The sequence below is a fragment of the Anser cygnoides genome, chromosome 2 (assembly GCF_040182565.1).
Source record: "Anser cygnoides isolate HZ-2024a breed goose chromosome 2, Taihu_goose_T2T_genome, whole genome shotgun sequence".
NCBI classification, from domain to species: domain Eukaryota; kingdom Metazoa; phylum Chordata; class Aves; order Anseriformes; family Anatidae; genus Anser; species Anser cygnoides.
This window is the reverse complement of record NC_089874.1, coordinates 142,928,475-142,947,324: the sequence shown is the minus strand read 5'-3', so window position 1 is coordinate 142,947,324 and position 18,850 is coordinate 142,928,475. Positions and strand designations below refer to the sequence as shown.

The window sequence follows — 18,850 nt, the reverse complement described above, 5'->3', positions numbered from 1 at the left end:
TGCACTATAGCTTTTTTTGGATACCCAAGATCTCAGGATCAGGGTAATAATTTACTGCTATTTTTTGCTCAATGAGATGGCTGCTTTGGTTCTGATGGGTACCTCAAATACCTATTGATATGGTTATTAATTAAGTGATGTTTTGTTGATTGCTTCATATTGGCGTTGGGCATGAAAACATTTTTGGAAAGCTGCAGTTGTTAACTAGCAATAAGCAGTTTGTATCAGCACTTCAAGATACTTAATTCCACTAAGACTTCAATAAAACATCTGTACGTGCAGCTATCACACATCCCTAGTTTTAAAATACTTACTAATTATTAATAATTTTATGTAATGAATATTAGAAAAGATGTTTTTAATGAAATATGAACATGTTTTAAGTTGCCAAACAAATAAGCATAAGGCACTGCATTTATAACAATACTTAGGACCTATCCTGCCTTCAGTTTTGTCCACTGAATTCACTAGTCACTATATTTCAGTATGCTAATGATACAACACTATTTATATAATATATACATACATATATTCATATACATATATGTGTATAGGAATCAATCTGTGCTTTTCAGCTTGTTTTCTACCCTAGAAGACTTTTTAGACACTACTAAAAAGGTCAGCACTTTGTGTACTATGGGAAATGATGGCGGATATAGAAACTTTCCTCACAACTTACATATCAAAAACAGGCAAAATGGGCTAAGTGGGTAAATAATACTAGGGACTGATTCCCATTTTGGGAGCCAAAATCTTACACAAACAAAAGTCACTGCACAGCAGCCACTTACTAATACCTTGTTTCTCTACCAAGAAGGGAGTCCTGACTTTTCTGCATTCCTAAAGGCAGAGAGCAGCCACCAAACACAAGCTGGCATGGGGAAGAAGAAATTTCTTCTCAAATAGGAGTTTACTTTCTGTGAGTGGCAGCATTTTTGGCTGAAGACTAACCTGAGTGAAAGCTGAAAACCAGGAATAGGGCCATGCTTTCAAAGAGGGAGGACTTCCAGATCCCATTAAACTGGAAACTTAATGAGAGCTGGGAGAGACAAAGGTCTTTAAAACATCCTTTCCCGCACTACCAAATGGTTTGCTTAGCAGTCCATGGAACAAATACGCCAAGGCAGTCTTAAAGACAGCTCTTTCTAAACAGCTGTTTTTTTCTGAGTTCAAAAATGTGCTCTCATGAGTGAAGGAATGATGGTAATCAACATATAAAATAAGTAGTATGGCTGTATTGCCCTATACCACCTCAGATGGAACACCACATAACTTGATTCTCTTTTTGTATCACCTTTGATCCATTCTACCACAGGTGAGTTGTTTTGGTTATTTCCATTTAGAAAAGTATTTCAGAACATTTTATGTGAGTAGTTATTTGTTTGAAATAAAAGAAGCAAGTCTCTGTGTGCTTGCATGTGTGGGTATGTACAGGTATGTACACATATATGTATGTAGCAAAGAAAGTGGAAGGCAGCAGAGCACTTTATGATTACCCTACTATATATTAACACAGTTCTACAGGCTTCAGTTGTCTATAGGTACCAGCACTAGCAGGTAAAAGAAATGAGAGTTTCTGAAGAGTTTCAAAGATTCTCAGCAAATCTCAAACTCTTTTTTTTTTTCTGATGAAGAGGGAAAGAACATCGCATTTCTCATAATGCAAGTTACATGGATTTTGCAATACAAAATGTCACTCACTTGCATTAGAAGTCATGGTTCAACGGAATTGTGGTAAAATGTGTAAATCTAGAACGCCATCTGATAAAACCAGAGCCAATTGTGCTGAAATGTTTCCGGACACAATACAACAGAAGAGCTACATAACCCCTCCACCATACAGCAACCCATGGCAGCTAATCAAGTGAAGTGGAAGAAAACAAAAAAACTCTTTGTTTATCCACGTCAACTGTCAATCAATACACACATTTATCAGCCCACATGAAGAGGGTAATAAAAAAAAAAATCCTAATTCTCTTCTTTAGTACTGACACAAGTAAAAAGTAAAGATGGTTTTGATATTGATGAAATATCACTCAACAAAAGATTTTTCCCTGAAACAATAATTCAAGCAGGGAATCTAAAGAGGCATCTTATAATTTCTATTGTTTATTATAGTCAAACCCAAACTCTAGTCTAAACCAATTTAAAAAATAACATGCTGTAGTTACATGCAAAATAATGAATCAAGTTAGTGTGCTGCATCATTTGGTATGCAGAACAAATTCCCTGAAGCTGAGAGTGAAACTTGTTTAAATATGAAAGCATCATGGTTGAAAGCAAAAGAAGCTGCACAAAACAGACAATAAACTAAGCAAAGGAAAGGAAAGAAAAAAAAAAAGGGGGAAGGCAAGCAAGGTCCAGTTACAGCAAGAAGACTACGTCTATAGATCTACAGAAAATAGAAATACGTTTTACCTGTCATCCTCTTTCCCCTCCTCTGCTTGGTCTTCTTGAGCTTTTTCATCTTGCCCTGATCCTTTGATTTCTTCCTTATCACAGTTCTCTGCCACCTCTTGCCCTTCCCCTTTTTCGTTAATTTCTTGCTCCTTTGCTTTTTCCTCCTCCTCTTTTTCCTCTTCCTCAGGAAATATTTCATCTTGTTCGTCCCCTTCCAACCCCCCCTCTTTTTTTTCCTCTATATCCCTTGTCCTTCTGAAGTCAACAAAAATTGAAAGAGGCATGCAAAAGGAAAAAAAGAAAAGAATGCAGTAAAGTTAGGGTCACAGAGATGAGCATGCGTGAACTCACAAGAAAGGAAAAATAAATGAAATAAAAGCTAAAAGATGGAAGTAGTCACAAGGTAAGTCATGCTGGCTAATCTTCCAGCCTACACTAGAGAAGCTTTAAATTGTGATATTTTCTCAGGACAGTCTCTAAGTCCCTCTTTGAACAGAAGTTTCATGGCAATACATCTCATTTAAAAAGGGATACATAACCATACGACAGAAACGATGTGGTCCTAACACTGCTCATATGAACAGACGTTCAAACAAACTTACCAAATGCATCCTATCTCTCAAGAGGACAAATTTTTGAGAATTCATACAAGTTGACACTGAATTTTGCTGACAGATGCAGGTGGGTTACACCTTCTGACAAGAACTATCTTTCATTCCTTCCACTGACTGTGCACAGGGTGCAGGCAAAGGAAATGCTGTGTTTTGCTGACAGATTCACTGTGCACGTCTTGTTGAAGACTAATTCAGCAGAGGTATGCCTACAGTTGAATTGGACCAGGGTGTGCATTAGTATTAACTAAGACTTCTATAACAGTTCAGCAGCTCTAGTTTAAAAACTAAACTAAGATGCCTTTGACATAGCCAGCACAAAATTTGAGTTGAACTGTCTTTTCAGCCATGTTAAGTATTTTACACAACCGTTTTCAGAAAGTGCAAATGTAACTATGTCTAATGCCTGCTGACAGCATATGTTTGTTGTAGTGCATTCTAGCATAACTCAAGACACCAAAACTTTGCTAAAAACAAATACCGTAAAGAATTCAAGAAGCATTAGACGAAGAAGACATTTAAACCAGTTTCTTGCAAATTCCCTGCAAATTCCAACTGAGGCAAAACATTATTTTCAAATACAAATACTGAAAAGTACTCAGTTACTTAAATCACACAGCTATGGTTGGCACCATAGCTCCCTGTGCTCACCTTATTTTCTTGTTTCCCCTTGGCCGCTCTGACTGGACAGACATGTAACTCGTGCTGCTGAAACGAGAAGCGCTGCTTGTCCGAGACACAGCCGAGACATCGCTGACGTCGCTGTCTGAGGACTTATTGGAAACATTGTCGGAGCCTCGCTGAGGATCCCGTCCCGACCGATACTGTAAGAGGAAAGGGAGAAAGACAGAGATGTTGTCAGCGGCACTACCACAAATCAGCTATGGAGCTGGTCCCTGACGGTATCTAAACTGCCCGTGTCATCAGACTGCCTGAATTTTTATAGTGAAGGTTTTAACTAATAGACAATAGTAATTATTTCTTGGTTCACATTATTTTTATTCTGCTTTGATATCCAATTCAAGTAATTAACTTCTTGGTTTCGTCTAGAAAGTAACTTGTACAAAACATCTAGCTCTCCCAAAGGTTTCACAAACCTGAGCAAAGACACCTAACCCATTGCAGAGTACTCTCACCGCTGTTTCACCAGTGCACAAAAGCAAAGCAGAGGGACTTAGTGACATGCCCACAACTGCTCAGCTCATGAAAGACTGACCGGGAGACAGAACACTCTTCATGCTGTCTACAAAAAGTGCATCTCTTTTGGGGCCTAGCCTATTTACAAAAACTTCTGGTTGACAAATGATAACACTTTTTTTTTTTTAAATTAAACAGATAGTTGAGATTATCAAACTAAAAGACACTTTGTTGTAGCTCTTCAGACAAAACCCACAACCTTCTGAACTGCTGGGCTGAGAAATCCAAACGGATGTGAGAACGCAGGGATGGGACTAGGGATAACTTGTACTGATAACGAACAAATGCCTCAGAAATTCAGGAATGACAATAACGCTCCAGCTCACTGACCGTATACTCTCAACACTGAACTGGCAGGTGACTGACCATCAGCAGTAAGCCTACACAACGTTAAGCAGAGTTGTGAAGACGTGCTCAAGTTAGATCTGAACAAAATATCATGGTTCTTTGTTCTTGTTATACCACTTAGCTCTAAATAAACACTAAATCTGTGCCACTCTGCATTGCACTATGTGATAAAGAATAAGCAACAGAAAGATTTTTCATTCTCCTCTTCATATACTGACATATCTGTGTACACAGCAATCTGATGGGTTCCTATTGATAACCTTTTCAGGAAAACAGCATTGCAGGACAGAATGTCAATGACCACCAGGTAATTGTTTGGCTGACTTCAAAAGAAGACAGCATGAGAAGATGTAAAGAACAGCACAGATCGTTTTCTCCCATTGATTTCTTTAAATCCCATCTGCAGAGAGGCTTGTGGAACTCTCAGGGGTAGCAACACTGGACCCAGGCCCTCTTTTACAGTTTTAAAATAACTGCCCTTCATGAAGTGCACAGACCATTTGTTTCTGCTCTCTTGCCACGAATAAGCAACACTGGGAAGTATCCTGAAAGAATGCACAGTGTGTGAATAGTGTTTCAGAATAGCATTTGAGTGCCTATTTACTGTATGTGGATATTACAAGATAAGAGAAAATGCTCAAGCAGGTTACACTGTACACCAAGACAGCGACCAAGCATAGCCTGGGCTACACGTTCACCTAAGACGGATGTAAATGTTGCAGCTGGCTTCCTGATCTATACTGATTTCCAGTATTTGTGTTCATTCACCCCCTCCTTTAAGTGTGAACCCCCAGCCTTTAAGTGTGGGAGTGCACTTAGCCAGCCACAAACTCACAGGGGATCTCTGTGATCACAACCTCTAAACGGTGTAATATTTATTGACGGTTTTTACTGAGCCCTGTCTGCCCCGTTCCCATAACTCTCCCTAGGAGAAGTCTGCACTGAAGGCAGGGGTATGAGTGTAGTTGTGTTGAAAGGTTTGAGTTGATTTAGCCTTAAACTACCAAGACTGGCAAGTACAGCCTGGGCTACCACCAGGCTCTATGGAAAAGGCACCACAGAGCCGCCTTAAGGCCTTCGGCACTTGTCTTGGCTCCCGAGCAGTCGTACTTGCTGGAGCCAGTGCTGGTTCCCACCAGAGCTGACACGCGGCCGCAGTGCTCGCCCTCACGGTGGCCAGACACGCCGCTGGCGCTACAGTCCTCATGTGGCTACTCTTTGGGGAAACAGGATAGACTGTAGTGTTGGCTGTAAGTCATTCATGGAATCGTTAATTACATTCCAATTAGGGGACAGATAATTACTTGCAGTGGTTCACAGAATGACGGCGCTCGGCCTGCAGATCCCACACTGAGCTTGCCAGGCAGGCAGTGGAAATGAGCCCTTCTAAATCAAATACGTGTAAGTGACACGGAGCCGCAAACGGTACCCGAACTGCACAAAGTCAATCTGAAGAGTCATGCTGCAGCACCCTAACCAGGCTCACAAACCCATGGTTTTGATTTTGGCTGCTTCATTTCCTCACCTGCAGAACCTCAATTCTTAAAAACACATTGTTGGTAGAAACATATTTTATATAAAAAATCAGACATCTTGACAAATAAAACAACCTTATTGTATTTTTATTGTTTTTAAATGCTAGCACAGCAGTAATAACCTAGTGATATACACTGAAGAATCGCTACGGTAACAAAAGTAAGCTAAAAGTACGTAATTCTGGAAATGTGAGGGGAAACACGACTATCAGGTCATTACCTTGCTTCTCTTTTCCCTGCTGTATGTAAGGGTACTTCCCACCAAATATTTTAGATCGGGTCAGAGGGCACAGAAATATTATTAGACCCTTACCATTTCAGGATGCTTTAGATTTGAAATTTTGGAACGTACTTCTTTTCATTAAATATTCATGTATTAATATTTTAAATATTTATATTTAAAAGCCCTACTAAATATTTACACAATGTCTTAGTTACAGTCGCACATCTGGTAACTGCCTACCAAAGTAACATCTACATCGTGAAACTGAATTGTCTGTCTTGTTGGATACCTCAGTAAAATACCAGATATCTGCAACTCATCGATAAACTTGGCTCCAAATTGCTCTTTATCCTGCTGGTGCCTATCCCCTACAGTCTACTTTTGACCTTATATCTAACTTAATTTTGTCCAGGAAGCAGATTATAATATAAATGCATTGCACATTAGTGTTTCAGAAAGTGCAGCACAGAAGACAAAAGGAAACACATTGCTTGTCTGACAGAAGCCATGTTGGTATTTTAGTTTTATATTTGCTTCTGAAATTGCAATTTAATATAAGGCAGTTTCCAAAGTGCTACTTTGCTCTCTGCCTCAAAAGCAAAACGGCATTTATGTTGTGTGAATATTGTTTTTTATAAAGTATCAAGTCTCATGTTGTGTATACTGACTGTAAAATGCAACTCTTTTTGCACAACTTTGCACAATTCTTTCTTCAGTTTTTGTGTGGCCAAAGTTGCCCAAAGGCTTTACATCTTCATGCATTTCATATAGTTCCTTGTTTTCATTCCTCTGAGTCTCAATTTTTTTTTTTATTTTTATTTTTTTCTAACTGTCACCAACTGTACAAGATCAAGTGTTAGACTGGAAAGGCCATTCATCATTAACCAAGTGCCATCCACCCACTGCATCCGAAACAGTGCCACCATTTCGCGTCCAGCTCCCCTGCCGTCCCTACGCCCTGTGCTGCGGCACCCTGCAGGGTCACCGCCATCCCCACGGCTGGCTGCTGGCTGCAGCAGCACCCGGGTTTGGGCCACCAGATCCAGCAACTCCCCTCTGTGCCTCAGTTTCCCTCAGAAGAAAATATGGTATGGGGACAGCAAGGGAGCCTCATCTGCTCCCCTGATTCGGGCCAAATGGTCTGGTCTATGGTGAAGCATACCTGGCTACAGTGAAGGCTAATTAAATACCATTTCTTTATTTTTATTTTTTTTAATAGCCACTGCTGCAGGAAAACTATCTCCTGACTTTTGCCATGCTGGAAATATATATCTCTTTTATTTCAATAAGGTGAAATTTTCATTTTCAACCCAATCGAGGCTCATATAATATAGCCAGGATTCCAGACTTTGACGCATAACACAGTAAAAGTTCCCGGCCTCCTCTAGATGTCTCAGGCTTTCTGCAAGCAGAGGGCCTGATGTAAAGTCACTGGTGTTTTTAAAAGTAAGATGATTTTGTCTTATTTTGCTGCATTGAAGAAAACGATAAATTTCATGGTAACAAATTCTACCAAACAAGTTTTAAAGTTCCTTAAAACCTTTTCCTCTGCAGTAATAAAATCATTTGTTGGAACAAATAACAAAGTGAAAGTTTGGTGCTCGTGCCAATACTTTGTAACTGCAATGGACTATTTTCCTGCAGTGATGAATTCAAGATTATTGCAGCTGAAAAACAAATATGTGCTCTGTTTCCCAGCACAGCCACCTCTGCAAGCCTTCCGACCTCTCTGTGAACTGCCCCGGTGTGACTCACAGGCCACATGGAGCTACAACTGCTCTCCTACTCATTTCTTGAAAGAAACCGTTTTGGAACTTCTAATTCAAAGGGAGTTTGTAATTGTTTCATGTTACTTTAATCTATTGTTACCAGTCTTCCATTACAGACTATACAGTTATGCAGTTTCCAGGCAATTGAAATTGTCAGTGATTTCCAACTGTTTTTCTATTTTATTTTATTTTATTTTATTTTTTATAATCTACTCATCAGTTTTTATTTGCTAGCATTTACACAGAGACGTATAAATCTGGTCAATGTTTCTACTGATCAAAATGTTGGGAAGCTGTCTCAGACAATTGTCCATTGTGCTACCACAACAGACTAAAGAACCACTCTGGACCGTTTCAATAGTCCCTTGCCTTGCTGACAAAAGCTTTGGAGCAGCCAGAGCACAGCAATTGTATGAAATGTTCTGTAATTCTAACTGGAGCTTCTGGTTCAAGTTTGTAGCTCTGAAGGGCATTGCAAATGTTAGTTACCATGCTTCATTTGAAGGAATGTTGTTACATTGTTTTAATGTCCTTTGCTGATGGCTGCTTAATGAAGTATTCCATTAGAAATAAAACCGAACACTTATAAATGTAACATTACATTTACATAAGAGGCTCTAAAATCATTTTTACAAAATCTACAAATTAACATGCAGCGAGAATGTAAGTTTATCTGTATCTTGCATATGCACAAACCCGAGATGCAGGCTGTGCTGAAGCTGCCCTCGCACGCAATGGGTTCATCCTTAGCTACCTCAGTAACCAGCGCTTGCATCTGTCAGTCCGCCAGGCTCCATCAAGGCAGAGCACAGCACAGCTCGCCCTGTTAGCCTCCGCCAGCCCCGCTGGAGCCAGCAGCTGCACACGGCAGCCCTCAGTCCCTCAGGAGGCTCGAAGGCTGACCGGGGAGCTCAGTTCCTGCACTGCCCCAGCATTCGGCGTACGGTAAGTGCAGCGGTTGCCCCGGACTTTTCCATGTGGAGCTGCAACCAGTTCTAGCTCTGACCCATTCCTGGCTGCCCATCCCAACTTCTGCCTTTCAGTCCTGAGTCCTGTCCTTCCTGCCTCCTTTTCACTGCTAATTCTTGAATGCTGCTTCCCCAGCCCTACCTCTTTGGCCCTGCTCCAACCCTGCCTCCCCTTCAGCCGTTTCTAGCTTTGCACTGGCCACCCTGTGGTTCCCTGGCCCTGGCCCTGCTGTGCCTCTCTTGGCATTCTCAGCTTGCGGTGGCATAAAAGAGAGAGCTACACGCGGTGTCGCTACTCGTGAGCAGTACGGTGCCTCAACCAGCAGGCCGAGGTGGACGTACTGGGGCTCCCTGGGGAGGCACTGAGCTATAGTTCCCGGTGCCTCATTCCTCATCCGACGTATTTTCCCCATTATTCAGAACATTTCAGTCCAGTTCTACCTTTAATAGAAAGATTTGGCTGTAACCTGATTTACAAATCCCGCCTCCTAAACCATCCTAATCTCCTTTCAACGAAGTTAGGCCACTAACTGAAATGCACTGATAAAAAGAAAAAAAAAAGTATGTCTGTACTTCTATCTAATAACGGAAAAATAGTACCTCAAAATTTCCATGTCTCTCCCTCAGTGGTTTGGTGCCACCTATTCACTTATTTCACTAACTGATGCTCATGCATACGCTCTTAATAAGGAGGTCCTAAAACCTAGAAACCTAAAAATCTCGAGAGCTTGACTTCACTACGGGGCTAAGCCATGTTGCAAACCACATCCTACTGCCAAATCAGTAAATGAAAACTGAGCAATGAAAAACGTCAAGCAAGCCAGCGGCGGGCCATAGCAGCAAAGAAAGGTAGCCTGGGCTGTATTAACTGCAGCGTAACTGATGCATTAGCAGCAGATCAAGGGGATCGCCATATACTCAGCACACATTAGGCCATGTCTCAAATATTGCATTCATTATTGGGAGGCCGCTTACAAGAAAGACATCAATAACAGTCTCAAGTTTTGCAAGGGAAGGTTTAGATTGCACATTAGGAAGAATTTCTTTATGGAAGAGGTGATCAAGCATTCGAACAGGCTGCTCAGGGAAGTGGGGGAGTCTCCATCCGTGGAGGTATTTAAGAGCCATGTGGACACGGGACTAAGGGGCATGGACATGGTAGGTCAGGTTGATGGTTGGACTTGATGATTTTGGATTTCCTCCAACCTAGAGGATTCCATAATTGTAAACTGGAGTGAGTTTAGCAGAGGGCCATGAGATGGCTGGGGGTGGAGCACTTGCCCAGGGAGGAGAGCCTGGGGTGGTGAGGGTGAGGGGGACCTGGGTTTGTTCTGCCTGCAGGAGGGCAGATTTGGGCAAACCTAGCACCAGCCTGCCAGACCATACAGGGAGGATGTCAGAGAGACAGAGCCAAGCTAGTCACAGATACAAGGAGAGACAGTTTTACTATTGTGGCAGTGAAGCAGTGGATCATGTTGAACAGAAAGGTAGTGCAGTCTTCATCCTTGAACGTTTACAAGACCTGTCTGGAAAAAGACCTGAGCAACCTGGACTGATCTCCTTTGACTCTGTCTTGAGCCAGAGGTTGGATAAGACAGCTCCTCATGTCCCCTCCAACCCAAATTTCTCTGTTATTGTAGGGGTCAAGATGACCCTGGAGTTGAAGAAGAAACTGCAAGGGCAGCAGTAACACAGAAGCCACTAGCCTACTACTGTCTAAGGAGAAATGAAAATCAAGAGAGGAGTAATCTGGAGGCAAACCAAAACAAAAGACAAGAAAAGTTGTCTGCTTCACATATTCTGATTTATGGTGTATTTTTTAAAGAATTCCATAAGTGTACAATATAAAATAAATATAGCAGAACAATAGCAAATGTTCTGGGATTACACTGAGGGGAACTTACAGGACCTGCAAATATTCAGTACAGTAAAAAGCAGTGAGACAGCTCTTAAAAAGCATTTGGGTCCCTAAAGGAGCTTAAGAATTAATTTGCCTGCAAGTTTTTCTGCCTACAAAAGGTCTGTTCCTGCAGTCAGTTTCAAAAAAATTAAGCAGTCTCTTGTTCTTCTGTTCTGTTTCATACAATCTGATGTTAGGAAGATCAAGACAACCTCTAGTTTCAGCTGCACTGGTATCTGCTCCAAAATCAAGATGTTATTGATGCAGAGTTCATTCACAAAGATAGCTTTGTCCAGTCTAGGGAATTAACTGTTCTTACTTAATCTTACTTTAAGTCAGGACCAAATTTTATTAATTTTGAAAGGAGAAGGCATTGTAAACTTTCTGCTGGGATATATGAAGTTACCACATTATTGCAAAGACACTGTTCAAAATCCCGCCCCACCAATGAAAAATACAACATTTAAAAAAAAAAAAAAGTTGTTTAAGGTAAAATAAAAGGTAAGTAAAACAACACAGCAACAATTCAATGCATCAACTGTAAAAACTCAAAAGACAATCCAAGACTGCAGTGAAAATCTAAGGTTTATAGTGGCCAAGCAGGTATCTCATAACTCATCAAAAGCTACCTTAACGTTACAATTCGGAGAGCGCTTCAACTCCAAATCATCAAATTATTGGAACAGGACTCAATGATATAACAAGTCATAATAACAAGAGTTTACCACCACTGGTCTGCATCCCTGGGTAGCATGCCTGATGTACTCTATAACTAGATATCTACTTTAAAAAATAAGATTTCTATTATCTATCAAGAAAGGTAACTGATTAAGAAGAGTTTTCATAGTCTGAATATTAAAGGAAGATGATCTTTTTCACGGTCCTAGTTGTTAAATGAAACAACAGAGAGATCCAGGTATAGCATACGGTTAGGATGAAACAGCTGTATTTATATTTATATTCCCATATAAATGGGAGTCAATAGAAAAGCTCATGTGTCCTGAGGATGGACTTCACCTTGTTACAAGATCCGATGATTCCAGATCTTCAGATCATCCCTAGGCTCATCCATGGCTTCACAATCTACTGTGCAATTCCATCTAACAATATACCCTACACTTTTTATCTCCTGCTGAACTCCAGCACATTTGTTAGGACAAACTGGCAAGCCTGGCTACAGGTAACTCACTTGTTCAGTGGGCTTACTTTTAGTGATGACTCCAACTTATGTTTCTGGTCCTTTCTGGTCTTCTAACTCCAGTGAATCCTACTTACATGGGATAAACAGAATCAAAGTGTGCTTCCTGTATTTGCTTCTGTTCCTCAAGTGGTTCATCTGTTGTTTTTGTTATCACTGCACTCAAAATCTCTTCCACTTCATACAGTCCTGCCATCCAGACAGCGGTTTAATTTTTAAGGATGGTAACAGGGCAGGACTTCTGCTTTGTTTAAGAAACGCTCAGGTCTCCGGTTGTTCTACCTAACTTGGGCTTCTCCAAGATGTTACTGTGCAACATCAAGCTATGAAGTCAAACAACATGCATTTTAAAGAGTTGTCACTTAACCTGGATTATAAACTACATTTCCATTTTCTGGTGGTGGGTTTTTTTTGTCCTTGTGTCTCTCGTAAAAACAAATAAAAATACAGAAGGGCAACCATCTTTGTTTATTTTACCCCAAAAGCCTGCTACATATTTCAACAAATCTGATGGTTTGAGAAAAAGAGTATGAAGTTGCCCTCTTAATAGTACTTTCTCTATGTAACATTTAAATATGACTTTCAGAAAATTTGTCCTGGGACACAGCACCACTAAAGGAATTCATGCCGAAGGAAACATCTGGATTGACACATGGGCCATATGGTGAGTGCTTATTCCTGTAAGCAGAAGTGCCTGAGGACCATGAGTTACAAAATTGCTCACGAACGGGATATAAATACATCTTTGTACAACTTGTCTTTATAAGTCGTTAAATCCACAGAAATCAAAGAAGGCAGCCTCCAAAATCAAGCATGATTTGAGGGAAGGTCCCATAACCTTTTCTTTATCTTTTGTTTTCATTGATTCTCAGAATACATTTTGAAAAATTCAAGTCCAATAATAAATGCATAAGCTTAGATAATAATTTGTGTACAGGATCTTCTGCTGATTCGTGTTTACCTAAAAGGGAAACAAATCTGCAAGATGTAGATAGCACCATCTCCTTATCCCTCCATAGGCAAGTTAAACTGCTTAGAAAACGTTAATTTTCCCTAAAATGTATTTCCTCAGCACCTTTACTCCTGTCATTTTGGGATACTAGGGAATAAAAAGCTGCAGGGAGCTCCTAAGCATGCAGTCTGCTCCTGGGGAATGGAAAAAATGAACTCTCCTTTTCTCTTTGTCATTATCCTTCATTTCTCAAAGAGAGAGAAATAAAATAAATGAATAAATTAATAAAAATAAATAAATAATGTATCACGTCTTTCATATCACTTCACGAATTTTATAATCCTTTTGCTCTTTCCTTGTAAGGCCAATTTGAATTCACTTTTACAGAAAATACTTAATGCCAATTACCATTAATTACAACTTCAACTTCACCACATAAAACACTAACAGCAAGATATTCATATATAACATTTCAGGAAAACAAAGGAAAACAAAGAAAAAATAATTGAAATGAAACTGTACAACGAATTTAGGTAATTTCATGAGACAGTTACCTGTATTGGAACTATTCTTAGGGTCAAGAACTTCTGCAAACATTTCTGATGTTTAATGTCTATGAATTTAAAGAACCTTGAAAGTTTTCATTTTACAGATGTTTCCTTGGTATAGCATTGGCATGGTATTTCTAAATTTTTGTGTCTGGAAACCAGTTTAGAAGTAGGAAAGATAACATTTCTAATGCTGCCTCCTAAAAACCACCCAAGCTACTTTACAATTCTTGAAACTAAAAGTCAGCCTGTTTATCAGCAATGAATTGACGTTATCTTCTCTTAGATCCAGAAAACTGTCAGTGTTTTCAATTTTGTTTTTAGAAAATCATATTCAAAGTAAGTAACATGCAAATACTAATAATTAGCTACTTGCTTCAGATTAAACTGCAGAAGTACGCAAATCACCAGACTTGTTTTTCATCTGACGTTATCTGTCACTCTGGAGAGAAAAGAAACAGGGTGATGCATTCTGGTTTTGCAAAATTTAATGGATCTCAGATACTGTATGTAAGGAAACTAATATAAATTCTTTTAAAGATGTGACATAGTTTGAAGGCAAAAGATACACCAGATAATTTTTTCTGTTATAACAGAAGTTGAACTACATGACAAAATTGTGTTTGGCTGTATGACAGATGATTGTTTTTCTCAACATAAACTGACTCTGGAAGAAAAACAAATTCCAAACTTCTTTTCAGTTATGATACTTAAGGTTATTAGATGAAAATGTATATATTCAAGGCAAAGATTTAGGACAAGATGTTCTTCTGGGGGAAAAGAGAAGGTTCTGTTTATGCAGACTTTAATATAAGTTTATGTAATTTTATTTTAAATTTCATGAGTACTACTAGTAAAATAGGTTTACTGTAACAATTTTACAGTTTATATCGCAAAAATGAACACATTTTGGGTACATCATTACCCTGTTCAGAATTAGGGCTTGAATTTTCAGAACTTCCTTTTTTTTTTTTTTTTATTCCTTGTTATTATTCACTGATTCCAGACTGTCAGTGAAATCACTGGTAAACTAATGACTTCAATCCGTAGGAGCAGGATAATATTCTTTCTTATTTATTACTAAAGAAATTATTCTATTGCCTAACACTAAACCAATATTAACTCCTGCAAGCAAGACTTTACTTCCAAATAAAAGTCAGAAATAACATAGGTTAGAATGGTTGCAGAGATAATTTCGTGTTTTAGTAACCTTTTCACTAAAAATGTTGCTGAAGGCATTAAAGCTTTACAAACAAAATATATCCCTACACTGAGCCTCCAAGGTGCTGTTTTAACTTTGATTAGATCAATTATTGAGCCTTGACGGAAAAACAGTGCTGTGTTAAATATCCACCCAAGTTCTTTACCTATACTACTTGCACTAGGGATGTTTGAAATCACAGTTATAGTTAGTAAAACTAACTGTGAGAAATTATGAATTTAAGACACTTGAGAAAAAGAATGAAAAAATGCAATGCCTTGGGCAAAATCTGAGAGACTCAAAGCTTTTTTCTTGCATGATAGATGGTAAAAAATCATCAAACCCAAAATCTGTTGTTTGGACAAAGGTTGATAAACAGGTAAAATTACCACTGACTTCTCTGGGGCTGCTATTAAATAAAACCAACCCATTTAATACAAAGAAGCACTCACAGAGACTGGACAAAATAAAACATCCACACTAATAAAACCACTTCACATGCCTCATTATTACAGTGAAAACACTTTTAGTGAAGAATTACAAATTATAAGAGCAAACTCTGGTTGAATCCTTGACCTAAGGCATGCCCAACCGAACCACCCGGAGCTGCTCGCAGGTGGCCATCCCAGGAGCACCTCCCGCAGGATTCCTCGGTTTGAATTCTACGCATTTAAGCAGGCTCTATGCCAGCACTGCACTAGAACTCCAGGTTTATCAATTCCTACTGCATGCAACGTTCTCCTTGGTTTTTCAAGGTCAATAGCCTAGCAAACTGATCCAGCAAACATGTTTCTGGCTGAGCTGGAGCGAGGGCTCTACTCTTGTCATCTTCTAAATGTGAATCACAGCCTTTTCATGCCTATTCTGCCTGGCACAGAATTAAGCAGGACAAACGCCTGTCTGGTGTGATATATATTATTCTAGATTATCACCCTCACTTCTTGGGGCTCCCTGACCATTACAGCAACTCAATTAACTTCCTATATTCTGCATTTTTGAATGTCACTAAGGCACCCAGATATTTAGTACATATTTAGTACATATTTAGTACATATTTCCCAATTATTTTGTGGTTGTTTTGTCTAAATCTTCTCATCTATTATCAGCATTAGTTTTAGTACACCCTACAGAATGAACTCAAGACACAGATACATAATTTTATACATTAACTGTAACTCAGTTCAATAGCATCCTGGAACTTTATGGCTTAAATTGAGGAAAAAAACTGTAAACAGAAATAATTTAAGTTTACTATGAAAAGACAGCCAATCTGAAACAAAAATAGACTAACAGTTTAACAATTCACAGATCTAGACAAAGCAGTTCTGAGAAGAAAATGTCCTCTGTTATAAAAAGGAAAAAAGGATTTAAGATAAATTGTAGTGATTAGTCTGGTTAGAAATTGGTCAGGACAGTACCCAGATGATTTTTAAATGTGATTATTAGTGGAATGGCTACAATTACACTATTGAATATGGCTTTAATAGATTTTTTTTCATACACATCTTGAAATATATCTACGTTAGATAAACACTTCCCCCCCCCTGCCCTGGGAAATATTTGCTTTTTGCAAAAGAGCATTTAACTTATTGCTGTAAGAGTAAAATCCAAGAATTTGTGCTACATTGAGCATTTTGGGTTTGATTTTTAAATCAGAAAAAGTAATTTTCTGTTATCGAACCCCCTTTGTTTTTACAATCAATTCTAACAACTAATGAATATGCAGAACCAAATTAGACTGATGATTTTTTTATTTTTTTACTTTCAGGATTCATTTTTTCTCTTTGAGATTCATCCCAACATTACAGGATATGTTAAGTTCATTTTATAATGTCTTCTAGATATACTATTAGCAACATAAGCTTACACAAAAACTAAGAAAATGGCTGACAATACAAAGCGCCTGCAGACAGATCAAGCAAGTCAGTATCAGTCAATTTTTGTCAGCCTTCATCATGGTATCTGAATGCAATATTTGTGTTAACCATCGCATAACATTGCAGACTACCCTAAATCTCTGCTGGAAACACAGATATTCAAGATTCAAAAATAAATTAGAAAAGCATCAAAATGAAAACAAATTAAACAAGAGCTTGAATTAAATTAAGAAGAAACATGACAGCTATGAAACACTATGAAACAGAAACCATTTCTCAGAGTCTGGATATCATTAACTAAAGAAGAAAATACTCAAAATTACATCCACATCTATACTCAAAGTTGCTAAATTACTTTTAACCCATCAGCAAAATATAGGATTGCAATAAAAATACAAGTGAAATAAGAGATGTTTTTCACATTACCATGTGCAAGCAGTTCAAATCTAGGATTCTGAATTTATTTCACCTAGCTGCATTTTTAAGTCGCATAATTAAACTTTAAATCCTGTATTTACAGGAACTAGGACTGCAACATCAGCGGTTCATTCCGTTAAATTTTATATTAAAGACATAATAAAATTCTTGACTGAAAGTATAAATCCTATCAGCACTTTAAGCCATAGAGATTCTCTCTCCTATTTAGCAGTAGAAGTCCTCACAGATCACAAACGAGCACGGCTGGTCAACAGGACCTGTGCTTTCAGACCAGATGGCTGGTTTAGCTGTCTAGGTTTCCGTCCAAAAATACAATTACCAACTAGTCCATTGGAAGAGCCATGGGACAGGCAATAACTAAACAGGCTTCTCACATGGGAAATCCTTTCTTAGCATAACTGGTGTTTGGTTTTGGTTTACATCCTGAGGCAAAAAGCTTCTTGGTGTGGAGGTGAGGAAGGGAAAGACAAAGGGACCCAGTAAAACTGTGCACAGCTATTTCCATCATAAGTCTATCAAATTCTACTGTCTAGGCTTGTAGCTTTACGGTTATCTTACAGAAAGTAATTGCATAGAATAATTGTGTGGTATTATTAATATTAATTATTTCTTTCTTAATTATTTTTCAGCATAGCTCCATTCTAATTATTTTTCATCTTTTCAAGTTTTATCCAGATATCTAATATTTTAAAAATTAAACTGGTACATTAAAAAGGAATCTATATGAAACAGCTTTCCATTTCTACACTGTTTTCATGGAAGATGGATATCCAACCTTGCCTCCGTTTTTATTCAATATTTTGAATATGTCAAATTTACATCCTTAACAAGAGAAGTTGTAAGAAACAATTCTAGTACCAGACAGACATATTCATAATCGTTCACAATACAACCCCAAAACACCATTATATCAAATGCTTCTATCAACACAGGTCAAAGGATACCACGAGCAGCTGTACCACTGCCAAAACTACTTACTGCAGGTTTCGGAGCAAAAAAGGCGGCTCTTGGACAGCTGCACACATTGTGACTAGACTGACAGCTAAAGAGACCTGCTTCAAACTCGACCTCTTACACCTCCCAGGCTGCAGCTCATATCTTTTGCACATTCTTGCACCCAGGTAGCCCATGAGGAGGTACTCAATTCATTGCTGAATCAAAATGGCTCAGCCTGAAGAACTGCAACTTTTCAGCGTTTATACGCTTCAAGGGCAATCCATCTGCATCTATACTAGTCAAATGAACACGTGCTCAAGTCTTCTTTTCCACTGGTTAATTCATCTTGGTCTTGCCAAGGGTTTAGAAGGCCACAAAGGAGCGTGCTACTCTGTCCAGTTCTACTAGTTTGCTACACTAGACACAGAGAGAATTATGGTCATACATTTATGATGTACAGTATCTGGCAAATCTAAATCTTGAATTTTGATTGTTGACTAGCAGGAACCGCGGCATTACATACAGCTGATGATGTAGAGAATTTCAGTCTTATCATCAACATGAATCATTAAAGCTGCAGTTGGAAATTTCTCTTCAGTGTTCTGTATTACTGTTCTATTTGGTGTACTCTTTTCTACATTTGGCTAAGTAATCTCTTCAGCAGTTCTGCTAACATTTCCGATTTTATCTTGTTTTTTACCACTTTTATCCCAACTTTGTTGCTCTAGTATATTGTAACCCTAATTAAT

The 18,850-nt window shown here is 38.7% G+C and overlaps 1 protein-coding gene across 1 annotated transcript in view; it reads right to left on the bottom strand.

Moving 5' to 3' along the window:
• Positions 1 to 18,850, bottom strand: part of RIMS2 (regulating synaptic membrane exocytosis 2) — a 469,801-nt gene that overhangs the window by 67,937 nt on the left and 383,014 nt on the right. The window contains 2 exon segments of the mRNA XM_048068611.2: positions 2,419 to 2,655; positions 3,663 to 3,835. Coding sequence (XP_047924568.2) covers positions 2,419 to 2,655; positions 3,663 to 3,835 — 410 coding nt within the window.